General features: G+C 35.9%; 1 protein-coding gene across 1 annotated transcript; it reads left to right on the top strand.

Moving 5' to 3' along the window:
- The first annotated feature begins 207 nt into the window (after positions 1-207).
- LOC129256019 (glutamic acid-rich protein-like) lies at positions 208-20,499 on the top strand. Its single transcript, XM_064097898.1, has 20 exons — positions 208-229; positions 365-591; positions 1,350-1,458; positions 2,152-2,200; positions 2,950-3,109; positions 3,823-4,160; positions 5,663-5,878; positions 6,362-6,577; positions 8,072-8,254; positions 9,029-9,117; positions 9,996-10,301; positions 10,763-10,921; positions 11,950-12,065; positions 13,417-13,491; positions 13,811-13,896; positions 14,726-14,795; positions 15,162-15,308; positions 15,556-15,691; positions 17,069-17,174; positions 17,818-20,499. The coding sequence occupies exons 1-20, from the start codon at positions 208-210 to the stop codon at positions 17,900-17,902; spliced, it is 2,895 nt and encodes a 964-aa protein (XP_063953968.1). The 3' UTR covers positions 17,903-20,499.
- The last annotated feature ends 465 nt before the right edge of the window (positions 20,500-20,964 follow it).

The raw sequence follows: 20,964 nt of genomic DNA, 5'->3' as shown, positions 1-20,964 counted from the left end.
CTGTAAAAAAATGAAGTGCTAATTTAGCACTTACCGTGTTTGTATAGTGACTGCACTACGAGTGCTGATTTTCCAGTTTAAATTTGAACTAGCGGAAAATCAGCACTCGTAGTGCAGTCACTATACAAGCACTGTAAGTGCTAAATTAGCACTTCATTTTTTACAGTGTTGTGTTACAACGGCAAATTTACATTACAAATTTTGATTATGCCCCCTCCACCCCCTGATGGTATGTCATTGGAAATAGTTTTGATCTGTCTTTAACCTGCATGTTTCGTCGAAATTATTGCGGCATTATATTTATGAGACTTTCTCGAACAAAATACGATAAAGTACCGAAATCTAATTACTGTTATCTTCACAGATGAACATCCTCATCGCTCCAGTAGGCGCCGACGTCGAAGGCGGCACAGCAGCGGTGATGACGACGACGATGATGACGAGAATTATTATGATGCATACAGCAGACGATCGGCAGGTCGAAGTAAGAAGCGTGATGGAAGGAGGAGAACGAATGAAAGAAGTAGACGAGGAAGAAGGAGAAGGAGATCGAGTGGTGAGTCATCGAGCGAGTCGGGTTCTTCTGATGAGGTAAGCTATATTCTCCCTTAGCCTCACACGATGTAAAAAATAAGATAGTATACTATACAACCGTACCGGATTCAATGGAACATTTTCTTATTTACTATACTGTTGTAAAGTCACTTACGTCCGACTTTTAAAAAAATCTCTTTTTTCAAAACCTAATGAAAAATACAATTTTTCAGATTTTGATACAATGTTTGGTTGTTCCAAGGACTATCGAAATCTTATATTATAAATTTCCTCCTATCGTGTATAATGTTTTATACACACCGTTATGAAAAAATAGGAAAAACGTGTCAAAATTTAACTGTCTTTTATCTTTGATTAATCATAATTGTAATAGCAGCTAAGAGCAGTAGTCTAAAAAATTCATTGCAAGCAATTTATATTTGAGTTGTAAGTCACTCTTAACCTTGTTAAACACGATTACATGAATTGTATATAAGTAGGCAGTTGGCTTATGTAACTTTATACCCTGTTTAACAAACATAATTATAACAAATTATTGAACAAATTCAGAAACTGAATATACAAATTGGTGTTTAGAGAAACATAATAAATTACGGACTTTAACAATATCTAAATACAATAGAATTTGTCTAAAACTTACAGGAGATTACACAGTTCAGGAAACTAGAATTAAAATCTATGTAAAACTCAGCAACATTTTGTATTTTACAGGGAATTGTGTTCTTTTTTCCATTTGTCAAGTAGGATCGAATATACCAGCACTGTTCATGTTGTTCCGCTAATTCTTGTTTTAGTATTCCAGTGATTCGTCGGATGATAGTTCCAGTGGTCGAGATAAGAGGAGAAGAAAAGGGAAACAATCAAAAAAGAAAGACAAACATAAGAAAGAAGGCAGTGACAGCGGTGAGATTTCATCATAATGAATTTATCAATTGAATAAATGCATTCTAATTTTCTGATGAAAATGTCTATACCGATTTTATATTTTTTCTTCACTTTCGAGAAAAATGTGAAAATTAAAGATTAATAGAAGCGAATGCTATGTGGTGGTTATTTCTATAGTAATGCCAGGGGATATCACGATTTCTTACTGCTCTGAAAGTGCAACTTTCACATGATTCAAGCACTTTTTAAAAGTTTGTTCTGGAGAATATCGCGCTCGAATTAAAGCGTGATTTTCATTTAATCCTCGAGGGTATTTCATTTACATCCTGTTGCAAAAATTGGGAAAATATCGCATCCCTGTGTGTCTGACAAGAATCACTTAAGATGAAGACAGTCTTTCACTGGACCAATTGGTGTCGCATTACTATCAAAAGGATAGTATTGTTCTTGATACAATCATTTTTTGCCAAATTCGTCTAGGAAAGACAAAGTAAAACAACCGTTACTGCGATAACAAAAGATACCCATGAGGAATGGCGATGTGATGGGGTTGAGCTGTAAATGATCACCCCTTGCAGTTTATTACCTTATCTTTAGCGCAGCAGTTGGATTTTTTTAAACTATCAATGAAATATTCAGAATTAAACTCGAAAAATAATTAATAATATATTGATATCGATTACAGACATGTGTCTCTATTCATTTCTTTAGGTTCGTCAAGCTACGACAGTTCGGACGACAGCTCTTACGATTCATCGAGGTACGTAATACAATGCATGTATAAACATGTATCAGGTTAATGATAGACATACCTACAATAAATTCAAATTGTAAAAAATATGTCGTAATATCATATGAGTAATTAATGATAATGATGTTAACATTTTATTTACCCAGGGTAGCCACTTCAGTATCAAACTGCTCCACCAACGGTCCCTGCAAAACTTTGCAGATTATTATACCCTTTCTCTAAATGCTTAGTGCCAACCCATATTAAAAGGCATAATTTACTGACTGAGGATGGAACCCACAGTTTCCCGTAAATGTAGTGGGCGCTCTACCACTGATCCACCCAGCCCCAATGCTTTGATAGGCAAGCCCAATTTAAAAGATATTGCGCCATGTTGGAAACCAATACTGGGTTGGCCGAACTAGTTGGCTCTAGTTTCGGTGCTGCTAAACTTTATTAGGTTATATTTTGTGCGCCAAAGAAATTATGGCAAAATTAGTTGTCGTGTCATAATTTCGTCCTTTGGTCGTTGGGATTTTTTTTCCATATCGAAGTATGTATATATACTACGAATGTATTTTGTCAGAAAGCAATTTTCGATTGAGCAATAGACGATGGATCGCAATTATCAACCTATACTGATTAAATTTCATTATTTCATTTCTCTCTACCTTATATTTTGCTTTACATTGTAAATTTTGTTGAAGTTGAAATTAAAAAAAAGAATAAATATATACAATCACTCAATTGATCACTCTTTTATGTATTTTTATTTGCAGTTATGGGAGTAGTTATGACTCCGATGATTCGAGTTCAGAGAGCTCGAGTAGTAGCAGCAGCACCTTCTCTATCACCAGTGAGTCGTCGGAAGTCAGTGAAGCCAGCGAAGTCAGCAGCGTCGCGACTGACGACATTTCCGATGTCGACAGTCAACTTCAGGTTGGAATACAACCTGTCTGGGCAATTCCGTTCTTCATATATGTTGTATACCCCCCCCCTCTCACTCATTAACTCACCTTTATTTGTCTAATTACTTTTCTACCCCTTATGCTAGGCTCTAAACAGGATTGGTCAAAATGACGGACCAATCTCTTGGTTGATATGTGTCCGACCGAGAAAAATGACCAAAATCAACCAAAATAATTATCAATCAAAATCTACCAGGATTTTATTGATACTGACCAGTTTTTTGGGCGGACAATTATCATTAACCAAGATAATGGTAATTTTTATCAATCTTTTTTCTTTAAAGAGTGTGCAGTCATTTAAATGAAGCCGATTCTAGCCAGATCAAAGCTTTCACGTTATTTTTAATCACACATCATTGGTCGGTTTGGATTCGGTTTCGTTGGTGTGACTATAATAGCGGTCGCATGTAATATTTGTCTTCTACCATCGCTGAAATGACAGTAATGACAATTCATTTGTTACAGATCTTATACAACTGTACAATGCGATGAATAATCCTGATATTCTTAGTGTATTATGCTCATACTAATTTGGTATTTCTGTTTTCTGCCTGTTATTTTTTGGGGTGATTCTTAATAGGTGCAGTGTGACTGCATATATCAGCAGAGGTACATGTATATCATTTGCGATTTAAGAAAAATTTCATTCAAATTACAATTTTTGTTTTCTTAAATACGTTTTAGGGAGAGGAGAGGTTAAAAGCTATCCAAAAGAAAAAGCAAGAACGAAAAGAGGACAAGGCAGCGGAGAAACAACTAAAAAAATACCAGGAACGAAAGAAGGGAAGAGAGGAGAAGAGAGAGAAAAACAGGAAGAAGAGGGAGGAGAAAGTAGAAAAGAAGAAGGAGGGAAAGGAGAAGAGGCGTCAGGAAAAGGAAGAACGACGGGACGGAAAGCGTGATAGAGGGAAGAGGAAACACGGCAAAAAGGAGGAAGGTAGCTCAAGTGAAGAGGAGACTGATGATTTGGATGATGGGAAGAGCAGAAAGAAAGATCGTAAAAGCCGCCGAGATAAGACAAGGTACTTGTATAAGCAGTGGCATTTACCGGTTTCATCAACTTCTGTCATGCTTATAGGTCACATATAGCATACGTTGACCTTACAATGCTCGTAAGCTAATCGTAAATCCCATATCTTGACCCTAGAAGCTCTCGTGAAATCGTAGAGGCCGTTCTCATTACGCTTTCTAAAACTAGTTTACTGGAAACCGATTCAGGAAACCACTTTGGAAGATCACTTTGCTAGCGTTCCCACTTGATCACATGAAAGTGGTTTTCAAAATCACTTCACGTAAGACGCTCTTGTTGCTATGGAAACGCTCTCAGTGGGGTGACACGTTTCGCGCGAAATTCGAAACCGCAGCATGGGCATTCTACACCTGTCGTGTGGAGTAGCGCGCTCAAAATGTGCGAAGATCGCTTCCCGAAGAACGGTTGTGTCCTCACTTACGCTAAAACCAGTTTAACGAGGCAAAGCGATCTTGAAAACTACATCGCGAGGTGGTTTTCCAAACTGGTTTGGAAGATCGCTTCCAAGACCGCTTCGACCGTTCTCACTACGCGTTAAACTAGTTTCCACTAAACTAGTTTTAGGAACGCAGTGAGAACAGCCTCGTATTTTATCCCATTCGGCCGGTTCCACCATCGCCATTGACTTAATTCCTATACAGAAATGATAGCCTCCACGATTTCTGTTTGCTTAGTGTGAAATTTGACAGATAAATTTATAACATCACAAGCCCATATTTAGCCCGGATGCCTACCATAGTGGTGTCGTACCATCATCGCAATATCACTGTAGGTAGGCTTCGCTGATCGTACAGAGTTTGTACGATTCTAAAAAGACACGCCGGGTTAATAAAATTGCTAGGAGATCGCGGAGTCACTCCGCGATCTCTGTGCGGTCTCAAAAAAAGTATGATATCTGTAGTCAGAAAATTTCATTATTCAATTTTTACACACACTATCGCTTTTTAAATCGAGTTGCCGAATGTCCTCGAATTCTCTGAAAGATCTCATTTTGGTTACCAGCGAAGTTATGTAATCCTCATACACTTTTAATGGAGGATATGTTTCTATGTCTTTCTTACACCACTGTTTTTTCACTCTTCTGTTACTACCAGTTTCCTTGAAATGGAGTGTGAGGGGGGAATCACTACTTCAGATAAACTTTTAATACCCGGAAAAACAATAAGCGGGATTTATACTAATTTAATCTGAGCGAAACTGCCTCCCACCATTTAAATATTACACTCGTTAGTAAATAAATTGATTATTCATTTTGTTAGTGCTATTATCAATCTATCAATTTTTTCTTGGAGTGCTTTGTTTCCTTTGTCTATTTGGTTGTTTATTTAATGGGTAATTCATTAATAATTCCCATTGATTTTTTTTTATCTATTCATATTTAAGAATATTTCCTTGTTTGTTTGAAAATTCATTTCAATCTTTCCAATAAAAAATATATTTATTTTTGAATAAATAGTATGATTTATCAAATTCTCATTTCAATTTTCTCATCAGAGAGCGACCTGTCAGTGCCGTGAGCACTGTTGGTACTGTTCAGAGCGACGAAATATCTATGATAGACAGCGCCATCAGCGACAGGGAGAGGAAGAGATTGAAAGCACTGAAGAAAGAAAGACTGAAGCAGAAGAAAACTGAAAAGAAACAACAAGCAAAGAATGAGGAAAGGGAAAAGGAGAGGAAACAAAAGAAGAAAGAGAAAGAGAAAAAGAGGTATGAGTGTTTGATTGTGATCGAGGGGTGGGTGTGGTTTTAGATCCAGGGCTGACCTTAGGACTAATAGGTACTATACCATGGAGGTAGTTCTATACCTCCATGGTACTACTGATATGATATTCGACTCCTAAAAGATCAAACAGTGGAACAATAGTAGTGCATAAAAAAGTAATGCGTACAAATTCGAAGGTGAAAGAAGAGTAAAATGTTTTGTATAAAGTAAACCATTGTTACTCGGTAATCTTGAGTAATACTTCCTAGCGGAGGACTTCGGGGTAAACGACTACGAGGTACAAGATGTCATCCACCCGTTTCCTGTCGCGACATATGTTTTAAATACTCGCTTAATGTAATAGGCTTTTTATTTAATAACACACGCAAGTTAATATATTGGCCAAATAAATACCAAACGAAGTCTGAAAACTAGCATGTTGATCTTGCTCTATATGTAAAGCTTCATTTTCTTTGTATTTCCTGAAGAATAAAGCGAGAGATTGAGCGAGAGCTGGATCGAATGAGCTCGGCAAGCACGGTCAGCAGTGTTCATAGCAGTGAGCTCTCTCTTAACGAGGAGGATAAATATCTGGATGAAGAAACGAGAAAGAAGAAGAAAGCAAGCTTGAAAAAGAAGCTTTCGAAGGCCAAGCAGAAGTCTAAGAATATGATGAAAGCAGTGGCAAAGGTCATGGAAAAGAGGTGAGAACATCGAGCAACAAATTATATACTGTGCTACATTGATAATGTTCATCAGTTAATGCATATCTAATGTTATGAGAGACAGCTTAAAGGACAAGTCCACCCCAACAAAAACTTGATTTGAATAAAAAGAGGAAAATTCAACAAGCATAACACTGAAAATTTCATCAAAATCGGATGTAAAATAAGAAAGTTATGACATTTTAAAGTTTCGCTTCATTTCACAAAACAGTTATATGCACATCTCGGTCGGTATGCAAATGAGGGAACTGATGACATCACTCACTCACTATTTCTTTTGTATTTTATTATATGAAATATGAAATATTTTGATTTTCTCGTCATTTTCATGTGAAATGAAGTTTCATTCCTCCCTGAACACGTGGAATTCCATTATTTTAACATTTTGTGCTTCAGGCAAGGAGGTCCTAATCATCAAATTCGTAAAAATTGAAATATTGTATAATTCAAACAATAAAAAACAAAAGAAATAGTGAGTGAATGACATCATCGACTCTCTCATTTGGATGTAACTGGCTCGTTCATATAACTATTTTGTTAAAAATAAGCGAAACTTTGAAATGTCATAACTTTCTTATTTTACATCCGATTTTGATGAAATTTTCAGCATTGTGCTTGTCTGATTTTTCTCTATTGATTCAAATCAACATTTTTCAGAGGTGGACTTGACCTTTAATGAGTTCACATCTAAAGGAGATTTTATAGCTCTCTTTTTTTAACTCCTTAAGATTATTGTACAGTATTTTTATTTTGAAGAATATATATAAATATTATTTCATGTATTATGTTACCCGGGATATGTTTTAACCAGGGGCGGATCCAGGATTTTCTAAACGGGGGTGGGGGCACATTTTCCAGAGCAAAATTTAACAAGCAAAACAAAAAAAAAATTCACCAAAAATTGAATTGAAGATAATTTCGTCCACGTAAAATTTGACAAGCAAAAAAAGTTCTCACTTGTGTATATATGAATGATATATATTCGCATAAAAAATATATGTTGTGACTTTCAAAAGGGGAGAGGCACACTTGTCTAAGAACGTAATATTTATATTAAAATTTTGATTATGGCTCTCAAGGGGGGGGCACAGGCTGGATGTGCCCCCCCCCCTCCTCCCGCTCTAGATCCACTACTGGTTTCAACAATAAAAACTGTGTAGGTCTTTGTTTATTGTTATGATGGAAAATGTTTGCTTACTATTATTTTATGTTGAAAAATTATTATACTTGCATACCATTTGGTGACGCCTCCGTAAGAATACAAATTGGGTTATATCAAGTAAGTTCGCTGTATATTTTATTTGAGAGTTTTCTTCGGTTGCAGATCACTGTCATTGTTGCATGTAAGACCTTGAGAGGCCATAATACTTGGCAAATAATAATTATGACATCCCTTTTCAATGGTTTTTCAGTTTACTTTTATCTTTAACCATTGAGTCTTAAGATCTGAATGATAATTTCTGTGTATTGTAGACAAAGAGAAGGGCGTGACGACCCGCTATCGTCGGATGATCGTAGATCTACTAAGGGTGTATCCTTCGCTGATCTTGCCGGTGGGAAAGAGTTCAAAAGCACGGTGGATTATGCCAAAGGTAGCAAGCGAGGCCTCACTGATAAAATCGAAAAGACGGATGGCCGTGGCATGGACTGGATGACGTAAGTATGACGTAAATTTTCACCTGTTAATGATACCAGTGGATCCACCAGCGTACCTGAGGGGTTGAGCCCCCCCCCCCCCGAACAAAATTGTTTTTAGAGGTTCTTCCGGCCCGGTAGGGGGTCTGGACTGTCTTTACAAGGTGATATCATTTTTTTGCACATCGACTTTCAAAATAGACCTTTTAAGAAACCATCCATCAATCTCAAAGTACCCTAAAACAAGCGTTTTTATCGTGAATTACCCATTACATCCTAAATAATGCCTAACATATTTTATTTTTTCATTTAGAGCTGAAATTATGGCATTTCAATACCATTTTCATTGTTTGGGCGTACATCACCCAGCCATGAAACACCCAATCCTTTGCATGCCAGCATGTTGTCCATTGCCCCCCCCCCCCCATTGGAAATAGACCTTGACCTCTTTTCAAGTAGATATGTTTTTCTTTGATAGAGGAGGGCCAGGAGGGCTTAACAAGATAAAAATTACAAAATTTTGAAATGAGTGAAATTTCGATTTTTACTAATATGCCCATATTAACATTAAGCATACTTTGTAAATACACTGTAAAACGCTGTTTAAAATTTCAAGCACGTTGTTTAAGCCCATCACTCTCACAACTATTGTTTAACTTTTTAAACAACTGTCTAAACTTTTTAAACAAGTTGTCAAAAAAGTTTAAACAATTTTTAACTGTGTACTACTCATTATCATAAAAGACATAACCTTATAGACTATATATATCAATGATGTTATTATATCTACTTTAGGGAATGGCAGTTATTAAAAGAGAAACAGAAAAGGAAGGAAGAGATGAAATTAAAGAAAGCAGCAGAAAAGGCTGATGAAGATCCGTTGGGTAAGTTTATGACACAGCCCACAAGCAAAATCGACCGATGGTAGATCATTGGAAATAACGTAATAGGTTCGATAGGTCAGGGCCCCGTCTTACAAAGAGTTGCGATTGAATCCGATCAACCACACCTCTAGAAAGCCAGCAACGCCGACATCTGAAATACATCTTTGCTCAAAATGCTTGTATAGATTTGATCTCATATTACATTCATCGTTGTATTGATAATTTTGTTTGTTCCACTTTTGTTATATAGGACATTGTGCAAATTTCCCTTGTGAAAAATTATGACAATGATGGAGTTCCATATGATTGAGGTTAATTGGATCGATCAGAACTCTTTGTAAGACGGGGCCCTGGAGTAGTTTTTTTTTGTTAATATGATTGCAGCATTACATATGATCGTTATCCTTCTCTATTTCAATAACATAAGTTAGGTTGAGGAAAGAATGTTAAATTGATTACTTTTGGAGTGTGTTTCTGCAACCAAACGAACTGCCTTTTTATATAAATAAGATTGATACTGAACCCTCACTAATTCACGACGATGGAATAGTAATAGGTACAAAAGGTTCATAGAAATAGAGATGAGAGGGAGGGAGAGAGAGAGGGGGGGGGGGGGGGTAGGTGACAACAATGTTTCTGTCGTTTTCTATCAAACCGGGGACCCCCGTGTTCCTTAGCCATGCTTTTGGACTAATCGCAATATAAAGGAATAATAATTCCAAACTTATTTTGAAAACTTCTTCAACTAATCATATATTTCATAGGATTTATTCTAGGCTCCGCATGGCTATAAATGTCAAGCATCGATTTGCACCTATCATCTTCAATCACAATCACCTGATATTTCATGTTCTTTAAATCTTAATTGCCATTTCCAGATGCATACCGTGAAATCATCAAGGCTGAACGCGATGCCCGAATGAGCAAGGTCTCCAAGCTCAAACTCTTCATCAACCGCAACCTCGACATCCTCAAAGGGGGCACGGTCCGGGTCAAGAACGACGGCACTATCGCTGACGATGACGACTCCGATGCGGAGACCATCGAGATCGACGATGAGGGTAATATGTTGACGGTACCGACATCGTTACGCTGCGATGATGCTGATCTTAAGGAGTGGATCACCGATATGGATATGTCGAGGGGTACCACACCGGTCGTACCGAGTGATGATGAAAATGACCGTGAGTTACAATATCTTTTATTTTATTATTTTTAGCAAATATCAATTGAGTTGAAATTGTAATCATGTGAAATTATCTCCCCAGTTTGTATAATTATTATAAAATCTTGATTAATTATCAATATTATGTGTCAAAGTTACAGGAATGGAAAATAAGCCAGATGAAGAGAGTGAAGAAGAAAAGACGAATAAAAAAGTAGAAGAAGAAGAAGAAGAAGAGAAGGAGAACAACAACAACAACAACAAGATGTAGAAGATAAAACAAAAATGAAGAGGAATAAGAAGAGGTCATGAAAAAGGGGTGACAAAAAATGTCATATTCAGACACTATTGATAAATTACTACTCTCTCCCCCAGTAACCTTTGATATTGGATTTTCGACATTACTATTATTAATAAAGATGTATGTCCTTTACGTCATTGTTTATCACAATAACCTGTTTTTTTTTTTTGCACTTTTAGCTGCTGGAGTTCGTAGAGTACTGAAGGCATTCCGTAAAAAACCCCATGAGATGACTGCTCATCTTCAACGTGTATTAGAAACAGCTTCCGAACTGAAGGCCGATGATTTGAACAGATCAACTCTACGAAGTCAAAGCGCACGGGCAGTCGATGAAAGAGGTAATGTATATCAGTACAGTGGCCAATAAGGGGGAGGGGGTGTGTGTCTTACCCCCCTCCCCAGGGAATAAAATTGAAAAAAAATTGGGGAAAATCCAATAGAAATGTGTGTGAAAAAAAAAAATTGGGACCCCATGGCGTCCAGGGGAGGGGGGGGGTGATTGATCAGGGTTTTTGTTGTAATGATACTATACACGATGACAAATTGTTCCACTTGGAAACCCTCTCGCCAGGGAATACAAAAGACAATGTTGGAAAAAATACAGAAACAGAAAAGTGTGCAAACGAACTATGGGAGCCTGTGGCGTCAGTCAAGGGGGGGGGGGGGGTTCAAGATATTTTTGTTGTAAGAAAAGTTTTGACAAATATTTAGGGAGAAGTGTTATACCATAATATAGTATGAATAATGGCTCAACTTGGCACATTTAAGAATTGATTTTGCAATACATTGCCATACTGGGAGCACATTCAATAGGTGCACATTTGCACCCTCTTGGTCTTTGAGCAACTTTATAGGCACCACCTCTGAGAACAGAGAGATGCTTCCAACAAAAAGGGTATCCCTAAAGGTGCTAAGTTTTTCCCCTTTTTATCTTAGCATGTCTATTATAAGATTATTATCCTTTAAATTTCTTGCCATAAAAAAGTGTGTGGAAGGCAACATGATATAAATATGTTTTACTTCAATATGACAAACATGGAATTTAGTGCGCCATATATGACAAATGTGGCAATATTCAGACTACAAGTTGTAATTTAAGTTGAAAATAAACAATATGTGAATACTGAAGAGATTTGAAAATTGAAAACGTTTAATATTATAAGCCACAGAAACATAAAGCATTGCCTGTACTAATTTAAGAACCCACAATATTTTTCTGATATAAAAGCATAATAAGATCACTCCTAGCATTGAGCTAGGAGGAGACAGAAACTTGGCTCAGATTTAGGGTTGATGGTAATTTTACACTTCATTCTTATGAATGCTCCCACATCAATCTTTTCAAAATATTAATCTCTAATTTCAGAAACAACGATCGACTACATGAATCACTTTCGTCTGGTAGAGAAGTCTAAACTTGACCCAATGGCCAGGTCTTTCACCGTAGAAGACAAAGAGAGAACATGTGTTTTGACACTGGATGTAAGAACATAAAATATAGGCAATCATAATATGTTAATCATAAAGTTTTTCACGGTAACCCTATAGTCACAGCAACGAAACCGTCTCCAACCCGAATGATGGACGGAAAGAAAGGCTAGGATAAATTGTTTCTGTGACGGTATTGAAATATTGGCGCTGGTGAACTATTTTCCTAATGATATACATGTACAGCGAGCACAATTATATATAGTTTTAAATTCTCGTTCGGATAAGTAACGTTTGCCTCATGAAATTCCAAACAAAGGATAATCAAAGTTAAATCATGACAGAATATAGAGGTGTTGTGGCTCAGTGGATGATTATCTGACGTTCAGGTTGACCACAAGGTCCGAGGTTCGAATTTGACGGTGGCACTCAGTGTGTTCTTTGGCAATGCATTTATCTACATTAGCCACTCTCCACTCAGGTGCATTAAATGGGTACCAGGTAAAAAGGGATTCCTCGAGTGTTTTAGCACGTGATCATGGTAGTCGTGCTAAAGCCGGGGTTATAGAAAACAGCTTTTAGAAACAAATTAACACCATAATGGATCAGACGATTTAAGTAGGCGTGCATTCTCAGATTTATTTGTCTGTGTCTTAAGACAATAACAATTTCATCGGAGAGTGCCGTCAACCTTCAATCCATTATTCAATGAATTGATAATTTATCGAAAAGTAATGCCTTGCAACAAAAGTGTTGAATTGCGCATTGTTGTATACATCGGGAATGCAATGTACCCCGCATTTATTTTTCTGGATTATGAGCCATCTACAGCTACTTTCGATCATATGTCATTTAGCTTTCTATTCAATATCTCGCCAAGTATTTGGGTTTGTTTGGTTTATGAATACTAATACATTACAGCTATTCTTGCAAGTGAACAAATATAGAATTGGTGATTTTAGGTCTTGTCCGAGGGGCTTGGTAATTGTAGAAATGCTAGCGTACCGTGCCACCCAATGTCTTAACCATTGATGAACAGACAAGAGTCATAATGTAGTCTGTAATATTCACTAAAATCATTTATCAATAATTATTCTTGTGCCATTTAAGAAAGAACTGAGTGCGACTTTAATACAACCCAACTAAACATTTTTCAGTTGAATGTGGCATATACATCACAATTGATCAGCTCATGTTCGGAGAAATGTCATTGTCCGACTACGAGGGCCGCGGAATATTTTTTAAGGGGGAGCCTACCAAGCCCCACACCGGTTCCGTTATCCCTGTACTAGTATTTATCAATGTGATCACTCATGAAAATACCACTCATTGCCGCTCAAGGATAACTATATGATAAGAGTTTTTTTTTTATTGTTAATGATTCCCATGTTTTATCTCCTTTTAGGCTATGAGAGAAGCTTTGAATGGTGTCCCGAGCCTTAGCGCTTTGAAAACCAAGCAGCTAGAATATGTTCTCAAGGTTTGTCTTGGATTGCTTTTATTTCTTTAATTTAATTTTATTAAATCAGAATCGATTGGAAATCATGATAGATATTACGGGGATATTAACATATTTCTTTGAAATCATTTTATATAAATACGTCCCGTTTACAAGAAAGACAACATATGTATGTCGAGGCTTCCTGTTATTCTTTTTAATGTTTTATTGCTATTATAATTCTAGTTTTTGTGTTACCTTATTTTCAAGAATTGTCGTCACTTTCTTACCCTCCCATGCACCAACATGCATCACAAAAGAAATTTAGATCTTACGTGTCCAATTTTCTTTTGATTTAAAGGTTCTAGATCTTGATGATCATTCCCGTATTACCTTTAAAATGTTCGCGGTGATTGGAGCTATATGTGAGCGGATGACTGCCATGGAGTAAGTTTGTCTGTTTTTTTCGAGATAACACAGGATAAAATTTGGCGGGATGTAAGATTTGTATATTATTTTTAAAAAAAATGGCTAGCATGGGTTGCAAAATTTTCCGCTTGAATTCAACAAAGTAGTAATGGTCATGATAGGGTAAGAAATTATTATCCTTTCAAAAATGAAGTTTCAAGTTTCAAGTCTATTTCAGTGATTCCATGTCCAAACATAAATTATTATGAAACGAATGATATTCTGAATTTATTTACACTAAAGCAGACTTTACTTTGAGAAAACTAAGGATTCTTTTTTTTAAGTCTGACCATCATTGCATCTCTTTGTTGTCAAATCAGGTTCTGAGGACGCAGGCAAGGACTGCATATACCAAATTGCCAATGTGTTCGTTTGTGTTTAAGCATGACCTTTTTATAGTTAACTTTTTGAATAATAATAATCATAATAATTATATAGAATTTGTATAGCGCACGTATACCTTGCTAGGTGCTCAAGGCGCTCCAATATTACCCCGGCTAATCTAGTCTACCTATTCCGGTACTCACAGCTTTTTGAGGAATTACTTCCTGTCGGTACTCATTTACCCTCACCTGGGTTGAGTGCAGCACAACAGGAAGAACAGACCAGGTCTGCTTTTTTTAATTCAAGGTGTATCAATAAAAGTTACACTTTCATAAAGTCCTAGAAATAAAACTAGCAAAACAAAATATTACAGATTTGTCACCGGATTTCTATCATTTTTGGGGGTGTATTTCTGCGCCTTCTCTGCAGCGCATCGTTATCTAGCTATTGCATTCTTTTCTTTCCTTATTCACTGAATATATAGCGCTGTTGGTCAGGCCCTTATAGACCAGAGTGATTTGCTCGACATCCAGCGAAAAATGGACCTTTATAGTGTAAGTATATCACATGAAACGATTCTAATATGTTTGTGCTTTTGATACGATCGTTCCCAGTAGTGCAAAAAGTTCCCTATTGAATTAAATTTCAAAGGTATTTGTTTTAAAAGTACATCCTAAACAAACGATCACTGTCATTGTTTTAGAAAAATTAAAAAAGAGAAGAATGTTTTTATATTGTTATGCTTCATGATCATTCCCAATACTAAAAAAAAAAAGAATAGCCAATTCAATTAAATTTAAAAGGTTTTGTTTTAAAACGATATCTGAAACAAATGAACAAATGATCACTGATGTTGTCCTAGAGAGTGGGAAATGTGAAATTAAGTGTATTTGTGTTGTCACTTTTATTTTTTTTCGCAGTCTATGTTTTACTGCAACGTGAGTTCTGAGCGGGACGATAACTACGTCACAGTCGAGACTCTACGGATCGAGTTGAAAGCAGGGGGTCTTAATCGCTTCCAAGAAGACTACATCATCAGCAAGATGAACCCTAGTGAATATAACACGGTATGAAAAAAAATCTTTACCTTTGACATAATGAATTCTAAGTATAAATTTGAGTGTCAATGAGGCTGTGTGTGTGAGGGTGCGTGTGTGTGGTGTCATAAGGTGAGGGTTAAAAAGATGTTTATTTCAAAAGATCACTGCAGGCCCTACATTTTCCCAAGCAGGCAAGAAAAAAATTAGACTTAATTTTCATATAAAAAAGTTTCAATATGAATCATCTAATCGCTCGTCTTTATGGCTAAAACAGGTATCGTTCTTGGACTACATGGCCTACATCCCACTCTTCCTCTCAATGCATGATAATATAATTGATAATCCGTTTGACTTCGCTGAGAAATACAACAAACCATCAACTGAAGCCCAGAGAGATATGAATCCTTTAGGTAAGTCATCCCCGCTGGCCAGTTGCGTGCAGATGGGGGTGGGGGCTTGGGGCGGCTGCCCCCAAATTTTTAAAGTCATAGAAAACAGGAGAAAGGGAAAGAGAAAAGGGTGAATATGATGTAATTATTTTCCGAATATTATTTCAAAATTTATCAAAAAATTTGATAATTGTAATAAAAATGTCAAAATTTTTGCTCGCATCGTGCGCAACTTTTGATAGATTTTGCCCGATGGGCCATATCTGACCCCCTCAAAATGTTTGGCTCATAACGCTACTGCCGCTGGCATTTAAATTGGCCTAACTGGGACAAAGGCGACTGGAATTTGTTACGTGGCAGATTTTATTCAAGTAAAAAACTTTAAAGCAAACAAAAACAGATTGCTCAAAGACCGATAGATGTCTTAGTAGACAAAAATAATCATACAAATCATGTTTTATAAAATATTCACATAAACACTTCTAGATACAATTTCAGTAATCAACATAAATCGAAGTATTAGAAAAAACACAAGACAGTATAAGCATAGGTATCAGAAAGTATAAGTAATGTACATGTATAATAATAAGTATATACTTCTGCGTTCCCATAGACCATATTAGGGAACTGAGTTTTCCTGGTTTTTACAAACAACACAACATAAAAATACAATGTGTTTAATAATTATGATTAGGCATATGCATGACGAGGCTACAAGGTGACCAAACAAAATAATGAATCATGAACTTAAAAAAACATGCTTACATGACCATCGAGACTTTATCACGTTTGCTTTACAGATCAATATAATTCCTAAATCATGCTATACCTGTATAAATGTAATATAAATTAATAATTCTTTTTTAATTTTGTGGAGCGGGTAGATATTTTGAATATCATGCGCTATGTAAGTTTCATTTTATAGTTATTATTGAATCGGATAAAGTTTGAAAATATGCAATTGCTGTTTGATCAAACCACCTATCCAAGAAACCATTCAACACTTCTTAGTATTTCCCAGTCAACATACATGTATATCATGAATTGTGTTCTAAAAACCATAATCACATTATTACATTATTGTTATCATTGAATTGGCAAAGATGGAGGTGCCGTAGCCGACTGGTATAAGGCGCCTGGCTATACATGGATAGTCCGGGGTTCGATCCCCGGACGCGGCACCTATGCCCATGAGCAAGGCATTTAATATACAATGCACTTTTATCCTGCTTTCAAATGAATGGAAATGCCATATGCATTATTGGTAACTAGGTGTGCACTTGTTTAAAAAAAAAAAAGAATAATAATATTTATGCCTTTGGCAATTGACCAAAGCACTTACTCAGGTAAGATCATAATAACTTATGGATATATGTTTTTTTTTACTATCCTTGGCAGGTTTTCCACTGAAGCGTTCATACCATGCTCTCCATCACAGCCTGGTATCACGCTGTATGACGTCACCAGCTAGGAGGACTCCCCAGCCCAGTAGGACCAGTACCAAGTAGGTCTAAAACAAAGGATAACAGATTATTCGATTGTGACGTCATACGGACCAAGATGTCAATTTCGTAGTTGACAGATTCCAAGGGAATTAATTCGTAATTGCGCAGTGATTTCACACTGGTGCCACAGAATATTCCCGAAACTGTAAAACGTTGAAATTGTTAAAATACCACTCTGTGTTTTGAGATGAATAAGCACAGAGATGTTAAAATACACCAAGATTAATGAGCATAATGCCAAATAGTGTTTAAGTAGTAAATATAATGAGTTATGATAATAATAATACCAATTAATAGGTGTTTAATTAACACCATAAATTCAAGACTGGTTTAAAAACGTTTGATGTGTCCCTCTGTTTGTGCACTGTTCTCCCATGCGTTATATGAATGATTTTGAGATAAACTGCATACATTTTCAGGAGCAAATGTTGGCTAACCCATATTTGATTTCTGATCTCTAGTACCTATTTTATGGTGCGAACATTAGGTGAAATTTGAACAAACAATGAAGCCCAATTATGCATATATTGCATGATCTTTCATTAAACAAGTAGACCACATAATCCCCAATCTGTTTAAAATAAATTTTCACAATTTCTTTTCTTAAATTCCACTTTTTCTTTTTCGTATCTCCCATTTCAGGTTACCGAATATCATTAGCAAGATGTCAGGTTTCAAGATCCGTCCTCAACCGCCGAAATCTGCTTCAAAAATCCAGAAACCGTGATTGGGATATCCCTAACACTTGAAGATTCTCTGCATCGAAATAATTTCACAGCTTTGATGAAATTAAGGACTATGCAAAAAATATGCAAAATATATAAATTCAAGAAAGGAGATTACATCATTTTTTGTTATAATCATAATTGTTCTTTTACATGCGGCAACGCGTTACATTGACTTCGTAGGCTTGCGTCAGTCTATTGCATAAAGTTCGGACATCAGAGTATCCTATTGGCTAACAGGAATCACGTGACGTTGAATCTATTATAGTTTCAGTTTGAGTTTTATTTTATTCTCGTTTCCAACAGAACAGTACAAAATCCATAAAAATGCACCTATAATAAACAATCGAAATAGCAAACGAAGTAACAGCAATTATGTGTACATGTCTCAAGTACTAGTATACATTGAAACTTAGATGGATCATGAAATACTGTAGCTGAAAATAACATATCAATGTTTGAAATGGAGAGGTCCGCTGTGAAACTGTGCTTTCATAATGCTGAACTATAACGAAAATATATATATTTATATTTACTTTCCCATGTGCAGCTGGAATGTATATTAACAATCATTGGCTTTGCATTTTTGAAATAAGAAATAATGGGTTCAGTTTGATATAGAATGATTCAATTTAATCTGTAGATGGACAGCTGATTTTTACAGTATCTATGAGCTTAATATTTAGATTTTTTCGTAGAACTCGTTTACCTGTAAATAATAATATCACATTTCTTTTTTAAAGTTTAGAAACAGCTCGACACTTTTCCCTTTTCAACGCTGAGTTCTTGATCAAAGAAGTAAGAAGACTGCGTTCTTTCTGCTGATTTCATACTGAATTGAAAGTTCTGAAATCTACTTGTCATTATTTTTAGTACATTAATGATTGATTTTGAGATTATTTTTTGCGTGAAATTCATTGATGCCATTAGCTTTCTCGTTAAAACATATCTCGAATGATTGAATTGTGAGTTGTGACATTTTCAAATTATGTGCGCTTTGTCTTTCAAGAAGTGTGTTCTATCTATCATTCTCATCATTTCAAATGTGGTTTTGTGCAAGCAGTATTAAATACTGTAGAAATTTTCTACAGTGATTGTTTCGTGCAACTTCAAAAACTATTGATGTCTCTAAAAAGGAACATTTGATTGAAGTGACGACATGAGAAAACTTTCTTTCCCCCCTCATAATCATCAACGTACGATCCCATTCTAACGCTTCTTAGTGTTCCTTCAGCAAATACCCCATCTACGACGAAGGTCTGGTGAGGCTTGCCGCCTTGCAAGTGAAAGGTCACCCTGCCCCCCCCCCCAAAAAAAAGTAAAATTTCATGATTGTGGAAAAAAATGTCTTTGCATTTCTTTCTAATGTATATTTGAGCGTTTTATTATTGTCCCCTTATGATAGCCAGCACTTTGAAATGTTTATTTACATGTATTTCTGTGACAAGTACTTATGCAATGTTTTGAAATTCATTGATGTTTATTTGAGTCCAGTAGTTGAGAAAAACTTAACGATTTGCTTAGAGTAGTCAAACTTACAATTTGCTTTCCTTTTCCTCGCAGACTTGTGAAATATTCCATTAGACACTTTAAACGATGGAACTTTATATGATTAAATCTGTAAAGGCCCATGTGCGTACGTAAGCGAGAGAGTAAAGCGACCCAGTTGGTCCGGGGGCATTCATTACATTATAAAAATAAATGCACATTTTGAATGGATTTTGAGAAATTTGTGGATATTAAAAAGTGGATTCAAGAAACACATGGGCAAGCCCGCCCGCCCGCCCCCCCTCCCTCCTCTCCACAAGGTGTACACATATAGGCCAGTAATTTGTTTCCGATGATCTCTGTTTGTTACGAACAATCTTTGATTTCCAATAGTATAAATATACGCATTTTGTCTTAATGTCCTTATGTCATATTAGCTGGTCTATTTGATAACGCCACTTTGTAAAACGTGATCACATAATTCTTTGAAATATGCATGTCATGGGTGAAGTTTTGATATATGTGTGATTTGTCATGTTATCGAAAGGACAATGTCTTTAAAAAAATGATGTTAGTGTCGTGTGCAATGCCATTTCAAGTACATCAATTTGGACCACCAACATGTGCTATCGTATTGCTATGCTTATTGTGTTATACTTAATTTTTATTTTAAAATCATTTTCTGAAAAGAAAAACGATATTCTTTCTATTGCATTTTCATAATACCTACGTTATGATAAAAGGGTAAATTTTTGAAATAACATTAAGATATACATCCAATTAACCGTTATATTTACATGTATGATAGCTTTGCAGGGTACGTATAGATTCATATTTAGGAGATTCATCTCTAGATTGATTTTAAATCAGCATACTGCGTTGCTTTCATTTTACAAAATGTGGTTGTATTAGGCTGAAATGTTCACCGCGATTTTAGTGTGTTTTTTAAATAATTTTTATGGAACCAGGGTGTTACTAATAAAAAGCGATATCTTGCCTTGATATTCTGTCTGCCTGTAACCATGGTAACGGTACAAACCAAATGGCACCAACGTAACTATCTAAACATTCCGTAATAAATTCGCAATTAAATTGCTCCGGAAGTAATGAACATTTTGTTGTTTTTGTATTTGTCTTTATAATGTTATAGCAGTGTAGCAATAAAAAAAAATGCGAATCAGTATTTATCGGTCAATAAATTAAAGAAGCAACACAGTACTATAATAATCTATACCACAATGATCAGCTATTCAATCAACAAATTTATTAATCATCCAGGTTAATATTAATATATTCAATATCAACTAGCAGATCAACACACTGATCATTTGGCTGATTAGCCAATCAGTATAGTCTCTAGATAAATTAATCAACCGACATACCAAATATAAATTAGCTCGATGTCCTGATATATTTAACGTTCATTACTTATTAATGCAACTAACCAGTCAAACCATCACAAATCAAAGAATTGCTAAGTACAGAGATCAAGTATACAGAAAACAATTAATCAGTCACCAATAAAACGATCAACCATGCACCCGTGCAATCAATCACACTAGTAGCTAATCAATTG

Source organism: Lytechinus pictus, chromosome 3 (assembly GCF_037042905.1).
Source record: "Lytechinus pictus isolate F3 Inbred chromosome 3, Lp3.0, whole genome shotgun sequence".
Classification (NCBI taxonomy): domain Eukaryota; kingdom Metazoa; phylum Echinodermata; class Echinoidea; order Temnopleuroida; family Toxopneustidae; genus Lytechinus; species Lytechinus pictus.
This window is presented reverse-complemented; position numbering and strand designations above follow the sequence as displayed.